At 39.3% G+C, this 23668-nt stretch overlaps 1 protein-coding gene across 1 annotated transcript in view; it reads left to right on the plus strand.

Annotated features, from left to right (window-relative positions):
* Window positions 1–8595: 8595 nt before the first annotated feature.
* snd1 (staphylococcal nuclease and tudor domain containing 1) overlaps window positions 8596–23668 on the plus strand; it is a 767382-nt gene continuing 752309 nt past the window's right edge. The window contains exons 1-3 of the mRNA XM_069908835.1: window positions 8596–8716; window positions 13943–14092; window positions 21492–21612. Of these exons, the coding sequence (XP_069764936.1) occupies window positions 8642–8716; window positions 13943–14092; window positions 21492–21612 (346 nt within the window). The 5' untranslated portion in view covers window positions 8596–8641. The remainder of the gene's footprint in view (window positions 8717–13942; window positions 14093–21491; window positions 21613–23668) is intronic.

A 23668-nucleotide genomic window follows, 5' to 3' on the forward strand; every position in this document is an offset into this window, starting at 1 on the left:
AATACCTGTCAAATTGTGGCTGAAAGGAGAAAGCGTGAACAAGTGTGCAGATACACATCAACTCGGCAATCTTGATGATTCATTGCTGGAGGAGTGCCAGTGGAGGGCTGGGGTGCATGCCAGGCTAATGGCATAGAAGCCCACAGTATTGGGGAGGACACACAAGTTCAGCTTGAGTGGAAATCCTTTTCAAAATATTGTGGGATATGTAGCAGTGAGTGAGATTGAAGGACAAGAACACTGTGAGAAATCCATTTTCTGTTAGGCAGTGCTAAACAAGATATAAGCATTCAGATCAGATTTCAGATTTATTGTCAGAGTACATACATGACATCAGATACAACCCTGAGATTCATTTTCCTGCGGGCGAGGCAGAATTAACACTTATTGATAGAGCAAAGAAAACTGTACTCAACGTACACATGTAAACAAATAAAGAAATTTAAACAAATTGATTGTGCAATACAGAGAAAAAATTAAGAGTCCTGAATAAGTTTGTAGTTGAGGAATCTGATGGTGGAGGGGTAGCAGCTGTTCCTGAACCTGAGTCTTTTGGGACCTATACTTCTTTCCTGATGGTAGCAGCGAGAACAGAGCTGGGTGATGTAGATCCTTGAGTGCTGCTACTCTCCGACGGCAGCGTTTCCTGTATATTCTCTCGACGGTGGAGAGTGCTTTGCATGTGGTGTCCTGGGCTGTGTCCACTATCTATTGCAGGGCTTTATGCTCAGGGGTATTGGTGTCCCGATAGCAGACCACGATGTAGCAAACCATCTTTCCAAAGCATCTCCACACAGTGGCTGATAGAGTGTGCAACATTCATACAATTAAATATGTATTCAGTACTTGTTTAAAGGCAGAAGCTACCCGAGCCAGTGCTCAGAAGATACTTATCCAGCTTACCATAACAGACTCATTCAAACTCTTTGCATAATACCTTCTCTTGCATCTTCACTTTAAATTTCCTCAAACATTGCACAACTCTAAAATTGCCCTTTTGCTCCTAGTTCCAATGACCTCAGGCACAGCCTTACACTTCCCTACCCAGCTTTGCTCAGCATCATCTGCCCTCTGCACCCTCCCATGATTAAGTAGTGACCATCTGCCCAACCATCCCTGACAGTTGTCGAATCACAAGTCTTCTGATCATCATCCCCCTGTGATGATGCCTCAGAATTCCTGATAATCATTTGGATGACAGAACCTCAAGATGCTCTGAGACCAAAGCTCCTCAGAACACTAGTATTTATCTCTCTGATGGCTCCAGCATTTGCAAACATGAGCAGAGGTAGGAACTGGACCCACCTCTGCAACTCGAATTCCAAAATATAGCAGTCAATGGATTAGGTTGCAATCTAATATCCACTATAATTGACAAAGTCTTGAAAATATTTGTCCAATACTTCTCCAAAACAGAGCAAGACCAAAACATATACGTTAGTGTGGCTATCACACATAGGACTAACATTAGGAAAGATACGGGCCAATTTATGGTTCAACACATGAAGCCGATGTAGCACTTAATGAAGAGGTATTAACCATTCCAAAAATATTTTCCCAAAGTTCTTCTGGGAGAAGTGACTGAAGTTCCACTTTAAAACTATCAATTAGCATGAATGTTCGCAATGTAGTGATTTTGATTTTTTCTTTAACTTCATTTAAGTGTTTCTGAAAAAGAACCAAATAAATTTAGTTGGAGGCTCAAAGGGATTGTATAATTTAGCTGTTTGAAATGCTACCTAACAATCTTGATAAATTATGCTCATTGCATTTTTCATTCAGCAGCAACTTGCTGCAGGTATCAATCTCTCTGTTCTGATTAAAATTCTAATGAAGTCAGGGTATTGAGAGAAGATATAGGTTTTAAACAAATGCTTCACTGAAAGTATTCAAATACACAAAAATATCAGTAATAAATAGTATTGCATTTCATTGTTTTAGTTTGAACTTAATTTTGACCATTAAAAATTATAGCTACTGAAAAAAATATATTTATTTTCAAAAATACTTAAAGTTGTTTCATTGGTTCAATTGGGACAGGCAACTATTTGCAGACAAACACTAAAGTTTCATTTAGAAGTTGGTACACAGCAACTTCCATCTAGAATAACCCTTATGAAAGGGAAGTGGGCATGAATAAATTATACTTGAACATTTCCAGCCAATTCCCCTTGCAATTGCACACAAAGACATAATAATAATACACTCTGCTGGAGGACCTCAGCGGTAGCGGTGGGAGAAAAAGAATGGTCAATGTTTCAGGTTGGAACCCTTCATCAAGACCCTTGTTCTTTCACTGATGCTCCTTGACCCATTGAGTTCCTCCAGCGGATTGTGTTGAGCTTCAGACTGCAGCATCTGCAGTCTCCTGTGTGTCACTTAGAAGGTCCTCTCTGGAGAATTGGGAATATTTGGAGCAAGGCATAAAACATAATTTAAATTCTTACATTTTGTTTTTTGTGAACTTTTTAAAATTTTATAATTTATATTTAAACAATTACATTTGGTGGTAATGTGGGAAATAAAAATGGGATGAGTCGGATAATTGGTATTTTTCAGTAGCATTGGTTGAATATGAAAGATTAACAAACTGTGGCACTCTATCACCATCATCTGGAGGATGGGCATAATTGCATTGTGAGAATTTTACACAGACAGTGAAACATAAAAAAGAAACTAGTCTTCTTCATCTTTCAGTTTGATCATGGCTGATCATCTATCTTAATACCACATTCTCACACTCTCCCATTATATCTTAATGCCTAAATAAAGGTATCATTTAAAAAAAATGTTCTTAGTCTCTACATGTCTCTGTGATAGAGAGTTCTATAGGTTCACCACTTTGAGTAAAAATATTCTCCTCATAATGTTTTATCCTGTTATCATGAGAATATGACAGACTCTATCACAGTCTGGCGAACCTTCCCAGCACTCTTTATACGAAAGTACATTCTTTCATATATGCAGACTTCACTCAGTTGTTCGGGCTTCCCCAAAATGCTGCATAATTGTAACAAGAAATCCTTATTTCCATGATCAAATATTCTGACTATGAAGGCCAACACACCATTACTTTTCTGAAGACTTACTGCATCTGTATGTTTGCATTTAGTTGGCATACAAATCACTAAATGTGCTTCAACTCTTCCCAATCAAACACTATTTAAATAACGCACCTCCTTCTTGTTTTCTTGTGGAAGTGAAAGCATTTATTCACATTATACTACCCTGCTAAGTTTTTGCCATTCATGTGCCTAGTCCAGGAATTGCAGATTTGCTCGAGGAGAGATTGAGTGGACTTTGCCTGTATTTGATAGAATGAGACATCTCATGGGAAACTTTCAACATTCTATAGGTCTTTACAGTCAGCATGCAGTTGTTTCTCCTGGTTGTAGGGTCTAGAAGCAGAGATTATAGTATAAGGGAGAGATTGCATAGGACTGAAACAAGGACAATTATCTGCACTGAAAGGGTGGTGAATCTTTACTGTTTAGTGGAGGTCTGAGGAATTCTTAAGCTCATTTAAAACATTCAATCCTTAAGTTTGTTACTTTGTCTGGAAGTATTTTATGACTCCTATTTGTGTTTAATACTATCCTTAACTCCTTTAGTTAGTTGGGTGACTTTTCCTTGTATATATTTACACCAGGAGAGAGGTATACTTGTTGCTACATTCATTCCTTAAATGCTAGCCATTGCCAATATTCTGTTATTCCAGTTAAAGTAGCAACCCAGTCTATAAACCAATTGACTCATTTCTTTAGATTTAGTTCCCTAGATTTGGATTGAACTAGTACATTTTCCACCTTAATGAAGAGTTCAACTTATGATCACTTTCCTCTGATGGACATACATGGCAAGATTATTAACTAACCTTTTTTTAATTATATAATCCCTAGTCTAGCATTAAAAATGGAAAATGCTGGAAATATTTAGGTCAGGCTGCATCTATTGGAAGAGAAATATACTTAACATTTGTCAGAACTGAGAAACAAACAAAAGAAGCAGCGAGGATGTAGGAAAATCTATGTGTATGATAGTTTTAAACTGGGGTGACAATGAAGAGAAGTTGCCAAAGAGTGATTGAGAGCAGTTAGAGAGTGAGAACACATAAAAGACTGTAGGAGCTGAAAAATGCAGAGCAGGAGGAGATACTCAGCAGGTCAGGATGGGCACGTCCATCACTTCCAGAGGAAAATAAGAGAAAGAGGAGAAAAGCTAAGCCAATATCACAGATTGATAAACGAAGGCAGGAATCAAATTATCTGAAGTTGCAGAATTTGATAGTGAGTCCAAAGTGCTATAATATTCCCAGATGGAAGATGAGGTACTGTTCCTCAAACCTACATTGGGCCTCATTGTAATAATAATTTGTCCCAGACTGTAAGGTGGGCAAATTGATCTAGACTTATATAATGTTCCAGAGATTATTATCTTTGATTCTGATTTTCAATTTAGCTCCTAGTGATTTAACTCTTCCGTAATCTTACCCATGTCATTGGTGCCGTGCTGGAGCGCGACCACTGGATCCTTCCTACCCCACCCCAAGTTCCCAATTCCACAACTGTATTTGAGCATTGTAGACTCACCCACTGCAGCACTCATCTGATAATCAGGACATTAATTAATGATCCCATAGGTAGACTGTTTTGTCTTCAAGACTTCTCTGTGAAGATTTCAGCTTATTGCTGTTCATCTTGGTCTCAGAGAAAATGCCAGCCAAATGTTTGAGAGAATTTCAAAAGGGACGTCAAAGATTTTGATTCCTGAACACTTTTGGGTGTATTATATGGATTTTGGGCTGCTGATCATGAAAATCACCTTAAAATTTCTTGTCACGTACTGTTTTTTTGAGATATAACCTATTTTTGTGATTTTCTGTTGTATTTTAAGTCCACTTTAAGCATACATGAAGTGCAATATAAGTCGGTGAGTACCTGTACCTGTACCGTATTAGAAATGTGCAACTTCCTTGTGATGGTGAAATAATAGCTGACTCAATCAAAGTTCTTAATTGTTATTTCTTTGTACTCTCGTGCAGGAATATATGTGTATTATGGTATCCATTTGCCATCTTCAATCTTGCCAAAAGGCATATCAAAATGATGACATGTTGGTCCGATATATCTTCTGCAGCTGGGGAAGCTTGACTCAAGAACATTTTATACCTCCCTTCTGGTGTAAATCAGACAAGGAAAAGTCACCCAACAATTTCAACAGAATCGCATTAGAATACACTTGGGGTAAATATAAAACAAAGTTTACAATCTTGGTCCAAAAAGGGTGCAAATCATACATCCCATAAGTTTTTTTGAGGAATATTAATGTTTCAACTCATTTAATTATTATACATGCATATTAGTTACACCAACACACAAGTTTTGATTCTTTTCAATTTTTAATGTGAGTTACATTCATGTAGAAAAATAGATTCAAAGAAACAGAATAAACAGTGGAGACAATAAATATAAATAAAAATCCCAACATTTGCAATATAGAGTAAAAGTCCAAAAATTCAGATGCGAGAAATTTAGACCATCCAAGAATCTGGCCTCTCAAACTTTTTAAATTTAGTGGACTTTTGTGAAGGTGCAAGCGTAGGGGCCACATGCACAGTGGCAACAAACGATCATGCTTAATACACGTAATCTTATCACAAAGAAATTTATTTATATACTGTATGTTTCTTTTACAAAGTTCTTTTTAAACATAATTTCAAGCATTACATGCTTTTTTGCCGTGAAAATATTTTGTTTACATTTTTGTCAAGTGCTGACTTTATTTTTCTTTAAAATTGCTCATTTTGATAAATGAAACATGTTGGATTTACTAATGAATAAACAATCAAAATTTACCTGTTTGTCTTTTCTTTATTCCTCCTTAAATTTGAATTTTAAAAGTACAGCATGAAAATCTGGACCATCCCAATCCCTGAGCAGTCTGGATTTTAGGACTTTTACTGTAATCCTAAATAATGATTTCTTTCCACTGTGACATAAAATATCACCACAACTTCATGGTTGGTTGAGGCCAATTCATGGGAAGAGATGCATTTGGATGATATGATTGAGACTTGAAGATCTGGGGCTCAGTCCAATGATTCTGCTCCAATACTAAAACCTCTCAGTTTATGTCCTTGTTTTATTGCCCATTCCTGCCTCTTTCTTCTGAAACTTTTAGTTATGCTAATGTTACCACACAATTTGACAGATGCAACAGACTCCAATCTGGCATTATACCTTTCACCCTCCATCAATCTGGATCAATTCAAACTGAAAGAGCTCCAGGGTATGAATCATCAAACTACTCAAATCTTGCTGTATAAATACTGGCACAATCATGATGAATTCCCTGATTAATTTCACAATGATCCAGAAAATTCAGGCAAAGAGCTGTGTGATGAATTACAAATCTGATTAATTCAGATCACTGAACTATTTCCTTTGAAAAAAAACAACTCCCTGCCCCTCTGTTGTTTATAGAAGTGAGTTATATTTGCACATTAATTATCCCTTAATCTCATCACAGAAATTTAGAACTTATACTTAACAGCATGAATCATTTTGTTAAAGTAAAAACACAATGCTGGAGAAACTCAGCAGGTCAAACTGTATATTTTATAGAGCAAAGATACATACATAACTAATGTTTCAGGCCTGAGGCCTTCATCAAAGGATAGGTGAATCATTTTATTGTTGTGATAGCTTGAACATGGAATTATTTAAATTATGTTAGATAATAAATTCTGCAGAGATTTCTATTATTTTGTATGCCATTTTTTCTTTCTGTCTTGTTTGCTCAGTGGTAAATCATACCCACTAAAAATCAGTCCTAAAGAATGCACCACTTGTCACAACAGCTTCACCTTCTCACCAAATTGCTTGAATACTAGTTCTTATCCTGGCCGGATGACGGAATTTCTGTGTTTTGGAGTTGTTGTCAATGTAGTGCAGTAGACGAGTCTGATGTTGACAGAGGATCATCAAAATTGCCAATAAGATTACTGGAGTTTCCCTTTCCTCTATTGGCAACGTTTACTGGGAGCGTTGCTTAAATAGGGCTCAAAGGATTATCCAGACTATCTATCACACAGGATCTTTGACCTTCCACCATCAGAAAGGAAGCACAGGAACATCAAAATCAGGACTGTCAGGCTAGGAAATAACTTCTTCCCACAGGCTCTGAGATAGATGAACAGTATCCAGTAATCTTGGCTCTCTTTTAAATTAAATTAGTAAATTATTTTGAAATAATTACCCTTATTATTTTATATTTTGGGTATATCCTGTATATGTGTTGCATATTTTGAGTGTGTAGTGTGATCCAGAGAAACACTGTTTTATTTGGTTCTACAATCAGATGACAATAAACTCAGATAGGAGAGGGGGCTGCTTAAAAATTATTGCATTTGGACATCAGCCTACATCTTTGCACTGGATCACAAGAAGCAAGTTCAAGTTTATTATCATCTGATTGCACAAGTACAACCCGATAAAACAGCATTCTCTGGTACTCAGTGCAAAACACAGACATAACACACATACAAACAACAAATATACATATATCAAAATAAATAAATAAATATTGTTAAGTGAATATGCGAATCTCGTATAGTTAGTGTGAGCAGTTCCTTTGGCCATTCAGCGTTCTCACTGCCCACAGGAAGAAATTTTTCAGCCTGGTGGTGCTGGCTCTAATGCTCCTCTATCACTTTCCAGACAGAAGTAACTGAAAGATCCCATGTGTGGAGTGGTTTCATTTTGCGCACTCTTCAGACAACAATCCTCTTAGATCACATCAATATCAATGGGGGGGGGGGGGGAGAGGGGAGAGATCACAACAATCCTCTTAGATCACATCAATATCAATGGGGGGGGGGGGGGAAGAGGGGAGAGATAACTCAAGATCCTGTGGATTGAGCTCCTATCCAAGTCTGCAGCAACTGTACCACTCTGTAATGCAGCCGGCCAGGATGCTCTCAATAGAGCTCCTGTAGAAGGTTGACATGGTGGTGGCTGGTAGCCTTCCCCGCTTCAGTCTTCTCAGGAAGTGCAGTCGCTGTTGCATCTTCCTGAGAAGCAAGGAGATGTTGTGTGTCCACGATCTGTCATTAGTTTATAAGTGGACTCCAAGGTACTCCACTCTCTCCACTACACAGTTGTTGATGTGCAGTGACGGGTGGTCATTTCTGGTCCTCCAATCATCCCCTTCATCTTGTCCAAGCAGGGCTTCAACCCTGCACCAAGCTCCGAGCAGAGTAAATTGCAGAGATTCAGCATGCTTGGGCTCAATTTTAATATTTAAGAAGAATTTGGACAGGTTCATGGATGGAAGGGGGGGGGGGGTCTGTGGACAGCTCGGCACCGGCTAGAAGGTCCTACTTTCTGTGCTGTCACGTTCTCTAACGTGTACAGGAAACAAGCCCCGACGACTCATCCTCCACCCGCACCTCTATCAGTTTGAGCTGACGTGTCCCACACCTCCCCGACCCGGAAAGGCTCGCCGCGGTGACCTTGACGGGTCCCGCCCCTTTTCGCCTCTGCAGCCCCCAGCGGTCGTTCGCCCGGAAGCAGTCGCTGCCTCTCGCCCGTGCGTGCGGCGGGTTCTCTTTCCGGTTCACTCACGGGCTTCTTTCGGGACGATGGCGACGGCGACTTCTTCTCAAGCCCAGTCTGCGGCCCCGGCCCTGCCGCTGCAGCGGGGGATCGTCAAGCTGGTGAGGGGCGGGGCGGTCGCACGGGGCGGAGCGGCTCATCAAAGGAATGCGGCGTCGGTGGCTTGGGGGAGTTTTTTTTTGGGGGGGGGTGTAGTTTGACAAAGAGCCAAAGGTTGGGAGTGGGTGGTGAAGAGTGAGCAAGAAGGAGCCTTAATCTCCCCCCCCCACCCCCCTACCTCTTCCCACCCACCTCTTCCCCAGCCGAAATAGACCAACAAGGAAACTCCGTTCACTGGCAAAGTTTGTTTTAATCTGTGAAGGCTGGACAGGAGGGTGGCTCGGGTATAAAGTGTGCCCAAAAACTTCGAGGAGGGGCTGGAAGGCAGACGGGAAATCACCCTCTTTGAGTTCAACTCGTCTTGTCGAAAGGGAAAAGTGCTCACAGAATGAGCCACGTAAGCCTTGGAGAGGTGGGTGGGTGGGTGGGTGGGTGGGGGTATTGTGAATTTGGGGAAGCGAAAGGATCAGGGTGGAAATTCGATCAGGAGAGCATGCTCCGGACTGACCGTCTCCCAGAAGTTACGCGCTCCTTCCCAGGCGGCAGACCGTTACAGACTTCATTGACAGGCATGCAGTTGAGCAGCTTCGCTCAACTTGCAAGAGCGGCTGATCACACTGTAGCGTCCCCCGCCCTCCCCCCGGAACTTTCGAACGGATAAAACAAATGTCAAGGCGCCGTGCATTCAATTTCGCTGCGCAGGCGCTGACCTTGAATTGCGCTCTACAAGTGCTGCTGTCCACGTGCTCCGATGTCTTTTTTTTTAAACGGGGTTTTGGAAACATTGAAGCACATAGATTGCTTGAAGTCCATATCCAGGTTATGCAGCGATTTTGTTCGGTTTGTTAATGCATGGCATGTTCGCTCTGGATATCTACATATCAGTTTTTTTTGCAAAAAGTTTGATAGATTTTAAAAATTATTTATATATTTGATTTTATATGCCTATCCTGAAGAAGTTCTCTTTTTCTTTGCTCTGTAAAGTACACTGTTTGACCTGCTAAGTTTCTGCAGTATTGTGCTTTTACTTCATCCACTGTGTTTGACTTCTGAATAAATATGGTCCTATTTCTGAAATATTTTATAACTTTTCCTCCACGGTCATAACATGATGTATTGGAATGTCGTGTAGCTTTTCCCATTATTTGTCAGTGCATTTTTTTGGTAAGATTCTCGATATTGAATGGAACAGAATTAATGCTGTTTGGTCTCTACCTTAGCTCAGGATTCTAATGGCAATTAAAAGAAAGATTTGACTCAACATGTGGAGGCAAACAAGAAAATCTGTAGATGCTGGAGTCGAGTGCAAAGCAGAAAAATGTCGGGAAAACTCCGTAGGTCATGCAGCATCCATTTAAAAAAAACACATTTGACATTTCTGGCCTAGCCCTGTATGGAGTGTTGAAAATCATACAGGGGCCTGAATAAAAATGGGAGGGGGAGGAGGGTGAATACAGGCTAACAGCATGTAAAATTACCATGTAGTGCTGGACATTGACAGCTCAACTCTGGTTGAATCTGGCACTTTCTTGGTCTTTGACTTGGAACTGCAGTGAAACATCATCTCACATGCCATTAAGGAACTATTTTAGCAATGAACTGGCAATCTGTGATATTTTGCATCTACTTGTTTATGGAAGAGTGGTGGGAGAGTCTCATGGAGAAAGTCAAATGGAAAACTGGTTGAAAGAAGAATCTTGTCTAATTGATTACAAGGGTCTTTAACCTTTTCAATGCTTTTAGGATTTTGCACTGGCAGATAACATTTGATGTCACGAGGGACATCATGAATGAAACGGGCAGTATGTTCCTTTTAAAGTGGAGAGTGCGGTTGAAGAGAGATATTGTGGTCTCAGTCAGAAAATAAGGAGGGGAACATGTTGGGTATGGGCATCTGGGATTAAACAAATCTCTCAGAATATCAGAAAAGTTAGATATGCTCGAGAGAAATCTGGGGGACAAAAAAAAGCCATGAGATAAATGATGTAAAAAGAAAATCCCAAGATACTCCACATGAATATTAAGAGTAATTAAAAAAAAATCTTGTTGCTCTGAATTCTGAATTGTGTCCAATTTTCAGAATTGCTGCAGTTTGTCAGTTGCAAGCCTTTTCCTTCGATTTAAACTTTTATCTTGATAGACTTGGCTTGAACCACTGTTCCTGCTTTTTCTGTCTTGAATGGATGTATGTAAATGTTAGCTGTCACGTGTCTTTTAATTTGGTCTCTTATCCATTATAACCAGCACATGCTCCATCGCTAAGGTTGAATTATTTAGATTAAAAACATGTTTGAAATTAAGGTAGGTTGCTTTCACTTTTAGATAACACTTGTCATATCTCACTGAAAATGCTTCATCTACTAAGCTAACATCACCATTACGCTTCTTGTCTTGCACAATACAATGCAAAGCAAGAGAATGGTGATATCGAGCAAAAGAGTTAATGTTTTGCATGCTGTTGAGTTCAGAGAGAAGTCTGAGGAACATAGTTTATGACATATGAGGTCCCTATGTAGTAACAATACAGTTTGACAGTAAAAGTAAAATTTACGTGAAGGTGTTTTGAGGGCATATTCACACTTCAAAAAGATTGTCGATGCTCTTTTCCCCATTGTGGCATGCTCTTTTGATGTTGGCTGCATTTTGGGAAAGATGGTGTGGGTTTGTTCTTCATTGTAATGTGTTAATTGACCCATAATCTTTGTCACTCTCACTGGCCTCTTCCAGTATTCTCAGATTAATGTTTGGGGATGAGGGTTTTTGTGATGCCTGACATGTCTGTGCAGGATACTGCGCTGATAGATGGTAATTTGTTGTTCAGTATTGATTCAAACAAATTACAGTTCTGTAAAGCATATTTATGTGGGCAGGTAAGGCATGATTATAAAACTTGTGATTTTAAAAAAAAATGAATTACAGTCCTTTTTAAAACTTATAAGCAAATGCAAAATGAAAGAACAGAATTTGAAGAATATATGTATACTTTGCACAGTGACGAACTCTATTAGTGGCCCCTTGTTATAAATTCTCTTTGCCATGTTATTGTGAATGATATACGGTGTTATTGTTGTACATGTGAAACAGTTGATTTATATGCCACACTAATGAAGGTGATCTGCATGAGGATTGAGGATAGGTTTTATGATTTGGTAGTAAAACACTAAAGTCTGCAAACATTGTGGTTGAAGTAAACACACAGTGCTGGTAAAACTCAACAGGTCAAACACTGTCCTTTATAGAGCAAAGATAAAAACTCAACCAATGTTTCATGCTTGAGCCCTTCATCAAGTAGGAATTAAATATCAACAACATGAGAACAAGAGTCAATTGGAAATGTGCTTATCTTGACAAATGGTGCAAGCCCAAAACTTTGGTTATGTATCTTTACTAAATAAAATACACTGTTTGGTCTGCTGAGTTTCTCCAGCATTGTGTTTTTATTTAATGATTTGGTGTGAATTTTTCCAGGACTACCAGACCTTGGACCATATTTAAGCAGGATTTTTGTGAAGCCAGTAAGAATTTAGGTGAAACTCTCCACTGGCTGCAATTATTACTTGCATGTGAGATTATTGCAGGAGACTCTTTGGCAGTGTCTGAGGACCAACCATTATCACCTGCCTCATCAATAACCATCTTTCCAGCACTGGTCACAAATGTAGCATTTGGTATGATTGAAAGCACCTAGTGTAACCATTCTCTGTATAGTGGCAAAACCTTAACATCAGTTTGGTAGGTGGTGAATAACCGTTGTGTCACAAGTGTCAGTGATGAGCATCTCCAATCAGACAAATTTTAAGTGATTACCTTTTCTGATAATGTCATTACTGTACCTTCTTCATCCCCACCTCCCACATGCACTCTTGTTTGTATTGGTGCTGCTTCTTGCAATGTATATAAATTCTAATGTATGCAAATTTCCAAATGTCTCTTGTTTTCACATTGTTGATCTTTAATTCTTTTGAACTAGTCATCTCTGACTCAAAAGATTAGTTTGTGGAGAACTGAATCAAAGATGTATTCTGTTTCTGTAGGGAAATGTATATATTGGGTGCTTGATTTGGTACTTGATTTGGTATTTTGTTATGCCTGAACTGAATCTATTCTATATGACTTTTTTGAATGTTGCTGTACTGTGATTACACTTCTGTGGCCCCACTAAAACAACTCCAAAGCTTCTAGTGCCTGCAGAGTCTGCACGTGCACTCAATATTCTATTTTCTGAATGTAAACATTGCCTGAAATCTCACTTCAGTTAAAGTCCTATTCAATTTGTCAGTGTTGGAAATTTCAGACCAATTCAGGTTTGCATTTTCTTGACTGGTAGTATAATTTCTATTGGCAATGGGTGTAATTGGTTAGATCTTGAACTCCATTTCAGTTTTAAACATAATCTTAAAAACAATTGTTTTGAAGGTAGATTTAGTCATTAGACTAAGATGTGTTCTTGTGCACCCCACTATTTTTATCCAACTTGGGATCATCGGGATAAATTTGAGGTTGTTTTACATTCTGAAGAAAATAATTTGCTTGGAAAAATGGGGTGTTATTAAATGCTTATTTAAGCACAGACAACAAATTTAGAACCACAGCTAAAAAGTTGCATCATGAAACATTAGAATTGGGGAGCTGGAGTTAGTGACGTGATGACCTATCATTCCTGGCTTATCCTTTTTGCTATTTGTCCCTTTTCCCAATAACTTGACTTTTATTACCACCCTGAGAGAAACCTCATGTTTACAGTGCTAAGATGGAAATATTTGAAATTTAGGGAATTTGTGTATTATGGGTCTAACAAGAAAGTAGAGGTGATGTGAAAATGAGCCACAAACTTGTCAAATCAGAGAAGGCTCTTATTTCTTAGGTTATTCAACATTCTACATAAGCTTTCTTTGCTATTGTAAAGAGTAATTACATATTCTTACATATTCTTACATAGTCAGCTTGCTCACATAAAATTCAGTTGTGCTACGTGGAGAACCATTGGGTCATTGGGGTCATCTCCTTCCATCTTCAACCACTCCCCACAACTTAATAAACATGAAACAAATGGCACTTAATGGTTTGTGACATAGCTATTTGATGGTGTAAACAGATTTTTATTCTCCTTGGCCCATGTATTGCTGTAGAGATTTTAACTTTAATCAGTGAAGCTAAACTATTGTCCTTCACTTTCCCAAGGGGAGCTTCATGGTAAAGGTAATTTTTGTATTCGTTTTGTTTCCCAGGTGCTTTCAGGTGGTGCAATTATTGTTCGTGGCCAGCCAAGAGGAGGACCCCCACCTGAACGGCAGATTAACCTCGGTAACATTCGTCCTGGTGCCTTGGCACGTCGTGTTGCTCCAAATCAGCCAGAGTCCAAAGAAACTCCTGATGAGGTGAATTTTTTCAATATGTTTGAGGACAACAATTAAACTTCTGGGTGTTACTTAACAATAAGCAGAACAGAATTAGCATGTTTTAGCTTTGGCACAGCCAGTTCAGAGTTGTTGCACAAACTTGATTGGATGAGGGTGGTGGAAGTGTGGAGGAGAGGATAGAGGAAATAGCAAGATTAATGATCATTAATTTATGGTGAGTAATATTGCTTACCCGAAATTTCCATGTTTCAAATCATTTTCATATCTAAATACTGCAATGGAAAAAGAACAAACATTGTAAATTTAGGTAAAATTTGGATTTTCAAAATTTGTTCACTACTTTCATGTTAAATACCTGAATTATATATGGAAAATTCATTAAAAATATAGTTTAGTTCAGTCTCTCCAACTGTTGCTATATTTGGCCATTGACTTGTGCTTTTTGATGCTCTTGTAGCGGCAGCTACACTATTCCTGCAATAACACACGCAAGCAGACGGATTGAGTTCAGTGAGCAGACTAGTTTATTGCAGGCTGCTGGCTGCACTTATACTCCCAGCCCGAACCTGTTCGAGAACCGCGCAGGAAGGCACTGATGTCATCCGGGCGTCACGTGGTCCCCAAGTGCGGGTTTCTGAGCCCCAAGCTGGAAGGAAAGGAAACCCCCGACGGCACCTGTTTTGGCTGGCTGCCCCGCCACGTGGCTTACAAGCAGGGCCGGTTCGCCTGCCTTGTGGTGAGCCACCACACTCTCTTATTTAAATATTCTCATAATGTCAGGAGCACTCACTTTAGTGAAAAAGCTGGAGAAAGATTTAATACAAATATGAGCTAGAGAGTGAGGTTGGACTGTGTAGGTAGTTGGAGGTATTTCCCTATGATTTTAAAATAGACCAAGAGAATTGATATTCACCCAAAGAAAAATTTTTAATGTAGCATGTCATTGGAATCTGGAAAATGTTGGCTGCAGATGCATTAGTGGCAGGTTCCAAGTGGCCTTTGGGAACATTTGATAAATGCTTTGTGAGGGAAAAAGTTTGCAGATTGCAGAGAAAGGGCAGGTGTGTAGAACATGAGAATATCTTTGATATGGAGCTGTCACACATAATGGACTGAATAGCCTGCTTTGCTGTTTCTGTGATTTTTATGAAATGGCAAGTGGAGAGAATCAGGGCAATATGTGGGAGAAGAAATTCAGCACTGAAACAGAATGCAAGAAATGTTTCAAGCTGTCAAGTTTGCACTTTGTCATGTCGAAACCAATTAATTTTACAGGAGTTTGACTGGAACTTCTGTTCAAGCAGAAGGGGATTTAAGCTTTTGAGTTTGATGAAATTCACCTTGGTATTGCACCAGCATACTGAGAGATCCTGAATGCAGGTTTAAAATAAAGTGCTGACCTTGATCAAGTATGCATTAAAATGAACTTGGATGTATCAAGATGCTCTGTTAAAACTCGTGTGCCTTCTCTTTTCTGGTGATCATCTGTTTCCAGGCACCATTTCTGCATCCATAGACTTTCCTGTGTATTTTGAAACTATCATTTTTAATGAATTTGCAATATATAATTTGGCATTAAACTGTGAACAAGTTTGAAAGTCCAAATTTTGCTGACGTTTACATTTATTTGCACAATATATAATGTACAAAGCTGTTCATATTTTCAAGCAGCATATGATAGATCACATAGTTAAGTTTAAATACTATTTTGCTGTGATTCATCTGGTGAATACTTGAAACCTCCTCTGCTATCAGTTATTTTGCCTTTGGAAAGTTTTTTTTTCTTGTGTTGAATTAAATCTTCAGGATAAGGGCTATTTGTGATTGATAGTGAAATGGTGAGCTACTTTATTGAAATCCTTGGGTGAAGGTAATTTCTCAGTGTTTTGGATAGGATGATCCAGGATTTGGAGCCAGTTGTTGTGAAGATCAAAAATGCATTTACAATGATAATGAAGCAACCAAAGATAGTTAATCTCACTTGAAAATCCTGATGTCCTCGGGCTGGAATAGTAAACTTCCACAAACATTGCTTGAGTTTAGCCAGTGCTTTTTGATGCTGTCTTATTTAAATGCTGTCATAATGGACACTTTCAGGTGGGCAATTGCCCCACATGTAAAACTGCATGTTTAGGCAATATGTGGCTGTTTTGAGGCCTCCTGAATGTGCAAGCTACGTAACCCTCCTCCGAGAGGGATAATCAGCTCAGCTCAGTGGCTCCCCCAGCCACCTGAATGCAGCTGGCTGAAAGCGGATGTTAAAGGGTCAGGCTGCTGATCACAGCTGACACTGGGCAGGAGCCGGAGTGTGCTCGGAACCGCATCCTGTGCAGCTGTGTCCTTCAAGTGGCCAGCGTTGCGTTTTAAACGCTGCCATCTGAACGGCAATTTTCAGGGCCGCTTCTGCTTCTTCAGGCACATTCTTAGCGTAGAATGGACCTGGTAAAGCCTAATGTGAGGAGCAGTTCCTCAAATGTGCTCTGGAATGCATCTTTCCATCATGTTTGCCCATTGTCAATTCATTGAGGAAGGAACTAGGTGCAAATGCTGCTTGTTAGAGGTATTGATACCTTTCAGGATTTTGTTTGAAGGGTGCAGGGCATTAACTACTGAAATTTGTCTTGACCTTTTGTGGACAAGAAATGCTCTGTAGCCCCTTTCACACTTGCATCCCACTAAATTGGCCGTTCAGTGTCCCGGGATAGAAATGGAGGTTTGACTTTTCACACTCGACCACTCCTAACTGGGACACTGAACGCTTTTACACTTGCAAGGGGCCATCCCTGGGGTTAAGAACTGCTCTTCCTTCTACTGGTGATGTCATGACATGTCGAGCAATGGTGGACCTGCCCTAAATCCTGATTAATGTATTATGATGTCATATTTGAACAAAATTAATTATGCCTAATTAAGCTTTATGTACAGCACAGAATGAGCTCTTCATCTCCTGCTGTTGTTGTGCCGACCTGTGGGAAAGTGCTGGCAATAAATAACAATAGCAGATAATTTTTAAACAGGGTGGGAAAGTTGGTTGCACTTTAGCGCTCAATTTATGAAGCGTGAGAAAGTTGGTAGCACTATCGCATACAATTTATAAATACCATGGGGGGGGTGCAGGGAAAAGCAGTGGTGGATCTCCCCTCCCAGAAAAGGACTGTATGACTGGCTGTAGCAACAGTGCATTTATGGAGGGATTTCCACACTGTTTAAAAATTGTCCACTATTGCTATTTATTTCCTATCTCTCTCTCCTGCTGCGACTTTCCTGCTGCAAAGTTTATACCTTCATTTTAATCTTTTCTTCTTTCACGTTCCTGCACTCACGCGAAAACTTGGGTCATTTCAATCCCACACTGCAATTATCTGTTTCTCACTTGTCTGATTGCAACGCCGGGGATTGTACTAAGGGTTGAGGCCATCAGTCCCCAGTGCGAGAGGAAATCATCTGATGCTGGTATTGAGCTGGTTTTGCTTTCACACTTGGCACTTTAAAGGCTGATTGGCAGTTAATTCCTGGGATCATTTGCAAGTGTGAAAGGGGCTTGTGATTTGTAAGGGGTTGCTTAAAGTGAAGGTTGAGAACCACTGCTCTAGATCCAATTGTTACTGGAATATTTCGCTTGAGAAGAATTGTCATTGGTCCATTTTCTTGGGAGTTATGAAACCGTGCACATAACGAGTCAATTAGGTACGATTAAAACAGTGGTTTTCAAACTTTTTCTTCCCACTTACATACCACCTTAAGCAAAGCCTAACTAATCACAGAGCATCAATGGCATAGGGATTGCTTAATGTGGAATGAGTTTAGGGGGACAGTTTGAAAACCACTGCTCTAAAGGGACAGCTGGATCACAAATATAGGCAACTGCATCTGACGTAACTTCTATTTCCGTTCTGTTTATTGACCAAAATTTGCTTTCACAGTGAAGCCTTTCCTAAACAAATAGCTCTGGCTTCAACTCGTGACACCCTCTCAATCCCAGTCCCTCATGATTTGAGATGTTCTGTTTCTGCTACCATTCTCTCCACACCTTCTCTGCCATTTTTAGTTGCTTTATCAGTTTCTCAGTTCTGAAGGAGGGTGTTTAATCTGAAACATTCTTTGTTTCTTTTAATGATGCAAAATGCTTCCAACAGTTTCTGATTTAATTGCAGCTGGTATGTTATCTGTCCCTTAGCCTTTTGTATCCAATGCTCTCGGGTGTTTCTGTTTTCTGTCTCCAACTCAATTGACTGAGAAATGGCTTCAGGATGGGGGAGACCTGGAGGAGATTAGGATCACTCTAGAATTTTTTTTGGTTGTGCATGTTTGAAATGCTTCAAATTACCTTTGATATTTCTATGCCAACTTTAGTAACACAGAAAGGACAATGTTTAGAGTTGGTGCTGAATTGCCCAACATCATTCATGAAACAGGAGAGATTTTTCAAAAAAGTTTGGATTCTTGGATGGTCCGGATTTCTGGCATCTGGATTTTTATTACTGTACTACTGTATTACTATGTACTTCTGACAGTATAGGGAGGACCTAACCAGATATTGTGTTGGAGTCTGCCATGTATGATGTTTTGTTATGGAAAAATATGGCATTGGTGGAAATGGTCTGATAGAACTTGACATTGCTTACCAATTTCTACTTCACCATGTGATCCTTGAAAATTTTGCTGTTAAGAGTATTATTTGACAGAAAGGAAAAATGCATGACAAATCTGTGGGGCTGTTCCTGAGGTTTAGCAGACAGCCCTAATTCATTGTGTGGCCTTGATGGAGTAGTTTGTGTCCAATGAGGCATATTAAATGTACTTTAGACTGGATAAAATTAAATCGGAGGAAATCTGATTTGCAGGCTGATGTGGATTGGTTTTGTAGTAGTACAATTGTTGGTGGTGATAAAGTAACAAATGGAGTGAAATTGCTTTGCTGTATTTGTGAGAATCATTGTCTTTTTGCTATTTGGAAAGCTTTTGAGTGTTCTTGATATTTTGAGAAATATATATCCATTATTTGCAGCTTGCATTGCAGAACCTGTCTCTTCCATGTAGAGTTGGCATCCAAATTGTTTTTTTTATGCACTTGATTAAATTTACGGCATTTTCTCTGTTTTAAATGGAAAGCACTGCAGAGAAACTGCCATCTGAAATGGTTTTTTTTAAGGAATTTTGAGTATGGGGAAGGATCCCACCATAAAACAATGTTGTCTTTTCCTTTCAAATGCATGTTGTCCTGCTCTATATTTGTAGAATTTCTAATTGATGGGTTTATTGACTAGAGATTCGGTGTTTTGAGGAAATAATATACCTTCATGAGAATTTAGTTGCCATAAATATTTTCTATATTTTAATTTGCATAATTCTATCAGAATGTTTTGACTTTTCCCAGAGAAGTTAGTTGAATCGAGTAATTTTGTTCTGTACATAGTTCATTTATATTGCTTGTCTATCAATATTTGAAAATTCAACTAATTTATAAAACTTCTCAACCTCTTAAATCTTCATGTAGGATTTTTGAAGGATTTTTTTTGTGGTTAACTCTGAATTGTTGGTTCTTGCTTAAATGAAGTTTAATGACATCAGTTTTCACTAAAGGGTTCCCTCCTAGTTTCCATTTCCCCTGAGAGAACCTTTATTATCAAATATTTGACGAATATGGACTAAGTAAGTTTTTCCAGCATTTTATTTTCATGGTCAATTGAAATACCTTTTGAATCCCAGAATTATGCCATCAGGCACTCTAGTTATGAAATGCATTTTGATCTTTGTAGCTATGGTTCTGCACTATTTAATTTTTGTCTGGACAACCACAGCTGGTCCTGGAACAGGTGGTAAGGCATTAATGGTGGTTTTAAACAGGGTTTCAATTGTTTAACCAGAATAGTTCTTGTTCTCCATTACTACTGTATATATGTGTGGAATCGTAGAAAGTATGTAAAAGTGGATTCCCCCCTCAATCATTTTTGTCCCCAAAATCTGGTATTTTCCATACATCGTGTGTAAAGTTGACTCCCCCATCCCCACCTTTTTTCCCTGGCCGCATGCCCACTGGAACAGCCGACATCCCGACCACGGACTCTTGCATTGGCCCTGGCTGTCTGCCCACTGGAGCTCCTGATGCCTCAGCTGTGGATTCTCGCCGAGGCCACCCATCCATTGGAGCTCCTGAATCTTGGATTGTGGACTCTTGCCTAGGCCCTGGCTGTCTGTCCATCTGAGCTCCCAACCACTTGGATGTGGATTTACCACCCCATCCTGGCTTGTAATAGTTGACTCCCTAAATTTTATCTTCAAAATTGGTCCACAAAATTTGACTATTTCTCATGTAAATATATCTGAATCAGTGTGTGAATTAACCACGGGTTCCTTTTACTGATTTGAAGGGTATGTGCAGGGTTAAATTTTAAGAAAATTAATAACTGAAGAAATTTGTTATTTTTGGGATTGGCTGAGCTATTAAAATGGAACATGAATTACTAAATTCATTTACAAGTATTGCTTATTCTGATACATAAAATCATATAAATTCGTAATCCATTTAAATCCTTTTTGTGTCTGAGGTAGTTTGGCAGGCAATGGAACCCATACTCCATGCCTCATGGATTTTCAGTGGTAGTCCTTGTACTGACTTTTGGGTGTTAATTTGGAAAGGTGCTGAGAAGAGATAGGTTGATCCCTTTGAGGAAATAAAGATGGAATTGAGTATTTGCACCTTTTTTTTGCTTGCTTGATGGTAGCTTTGTATATTAGAGAAGATGATACATGGTAAGTGGATGAATGCTTTTGTGGGGCAGTTCTTCTGGATGTTTACTGCTAAAGCTTTGTGTGCTGTGTATTTGTTCATTTGGCAAGATGAGTGGTCTTGGATGATGACTTTAAGGTTTGGAATAATTAGTTAATAATCTTTATTATGCTATTTATAACATTTTGGCTTTCTTCATGTATGACAAGTGCATTAAGAGTTTTGGAGTCGAATGGGAAGTTGGAAGAATGCTGGTCTAGTGCATTATTTCCTCCTTGCTGATTTGAAGAGGACCTTGAGCATTTGCTAGGAATCACTGGAATGTTAACAGAGATGCAAATGAACAGGTCTCAACAGGTTTAATCCCTGTAAGTGTACAATGACCATAAGACAAGACTGCTCAGGTTCTGAAATTGAATCCATCCTATTTTTTATTTGTTTTTAAACTTGAGCTGAAAATATGGCCACGTGAATAATGTGGTTTGTGGCTACAAAGTGAACTTTTTTATCAGCTATTTATAATTTAAATGTGGAAATGTAATTAGGATACCATATGTTTAAAATAAATATTTTTCAGCATGTGGAGATGATTTGACTTGTGGAGGTGACTTTTCTAAAACAATTGATTGTCCTTTGTTCCCTTAGTTCTTACCCAGTACTGTCTTTTGTTTTATTAAAAAAATATAGCCTTGGGCCTGGCCAGCTCGAGAGTTTCTCAGGAAGAAGTTGATTGGAAAAGAGGTGTGCTTCACAGTGGAGTACAAGACTCCCCAGGGTCGTGAATATGGAATGGTCTACCTGGGAAAAGGTAAGTGAATATTCTTCCAGCAAACTGCAGAAGTGATGGTAGACTAATTTCCACTGAATATTGGAAGAAAAAAAAGTTAATAAATCCTCACACTTTGTGCATTTTTAATACCATTTTATAATGATACACAATAAATGCTGGAGGAAGTCAGCTGGTCTCGCAGTGTCCAACAGGACATATTTCCGATGTTTTGGGCCTGAGCCCTTTTTCAAGGTATAAGCAAGAAGCAGGCAATTGTCTCAAAAAAAAGACCAAGAGAGTACCTTTTTCACCTTGTCCAAAAATATGACTGTATTCGAAGAATTAAGTGATGGAATTAAATATATTTCTTATGTATCAAGAGGCCAGAAAATCATGTAGAAGCATAAGAGGAATAATAGAAGTTGGCCATATAAACCTTTCAACCTGCTTTGCCATTCAATGAAATTGCATTGGATCTAGTCTCTACTTCAGTGCTACTTTTTGTCTATTCCTTATGATTCTTTATTCTGCTACAGTTGAAAAGTTAATCCATTTAAGCAGTGAATCCATTCGACGTGCTCTCTGTGGTCAATAACCCAAAGGTTCCAGATGTTGCAAGAATTTTCAGTTATTTTAAATGAGTGATTCTTTGGGAAACCATCCACTAATTCTAGATTTGATCAGGTGTGGACATAAAATGTCAGCATCTACTCTAAAAGATCAAAATATTTTGTTTCAATAAAGTACTGATCTTAATTCATTGTCAAAGAGTTATACAGTACAGAAATGGGCCACAACAACAATGCTGACCTTTTTGCCCATCCAATCCTATTTGATTACAAGTATTTTTAATCTTCTGATTCTTGTGTGTCTTGTAGTTTGGATCAGTTCCAATAATTTTGATACACCTCTGTGATGAGTTGATGCCTGCAGAAAGTTTTGCTACTGGATGTAAATGCTTGTTCTGTGCACATTGGGATGGAACAGTATTTTGTGTTTTTTTTTTGGAGTGATAAAGGAAAGCAGGGTGAGCTGCCTCAATGACTCACCCAGTAGTACAAACATCTACTGTAATGAAATGCTTTAAGAGGTTGGTCATGGCCAGAATTAACATGTACCTTAGCAAAGGACTGAACCCACTGCAATTTGCCTATTGTCACAATTGGTCTACGGCAAATGCATCATCACTAGCTCTCCACACAGGTCTGGGTCACCTAAAAAAAAAACAGCAACTCTTGCATAGGGCTACTCTTCATTGACTAGAGCTCAGCCTTCAACACCAAGCTCCAAACCCTGGGCCTCTGAACTGGATCCTTGACTTCCTCATCGGAATGGTAAAGAACATCTCCTCACTAATAATCAACACAGGATGTGGGCTTAGCCCACTGCTCTCCTCACAATACACCTATGACTGTGGCCAGGCGCAATTCTAATGCTATCGACAAATTTTCGATGATACCGTGGTTGTCGGCAGAACCACAAAAGGCAATGGGGAAGCGTACAGGAGGGAGATAGATCAGTTTGGTGAGTGGTGTCATACCAATAACCTTGCACTAAACTTTAACAAAACCAAGGAGATAATTCTGGATTTCAGAAGGAAGTCAGGAGAACACGAACCAGTCCTCAGAGGAATTAGCAGTGGAAAGGTCCAAGAACCTCAAATTTCTGGGTGTCAACTATCTCCAAGGATCTGTCCTGGAGCCTCCATTTTGATGCAATCACGAAGAAGGCTCGCCAGAGGCTATTCTTGGTGAGGAGTTTGAGAAGATTTGGTATGTCACCGAAGGCTCTCAAGCATCTACAGGTGTGCATTGGAGAGGATTCTGGTTGGTCACATCACTTCTGGTATGGCAGTGCCAATGCTCAGGACAAGATGAAACTCCAGAGGGTTGTTGTTAATGGCAAGCGGCATCATGGGTTAGGGTTAGCTCTATTGATGACATCTACAAGAGGTGGTGTCTTAAGAAAACAGCCTCTATCCACTACCCAGTCCATGGTCTCTTCACTCTGCGATCATCGGGGAAAAAGGTACAGGATCCTGAAGATGAGCACTCAGTGGTACAAGGACAGCTTCTTTCCCTCTACCATCTGATAC

This window comes from Narcine bancroftii, chromosome 13 (genome assembly GCF_036971445.1).
Source record: "Narcine bancroftii isolate sNarBan1 chromosome 13, sNarBan1.hap1, whole genome shotgun sequence".
Classification (NCBI taxonomy): domain Eukaryota; kingdom Metazoa; phylum Chordata; class Chondrichthyes; order Torpediniformes; family Narcinidae; genus Narcine; species Narcine bancroftii.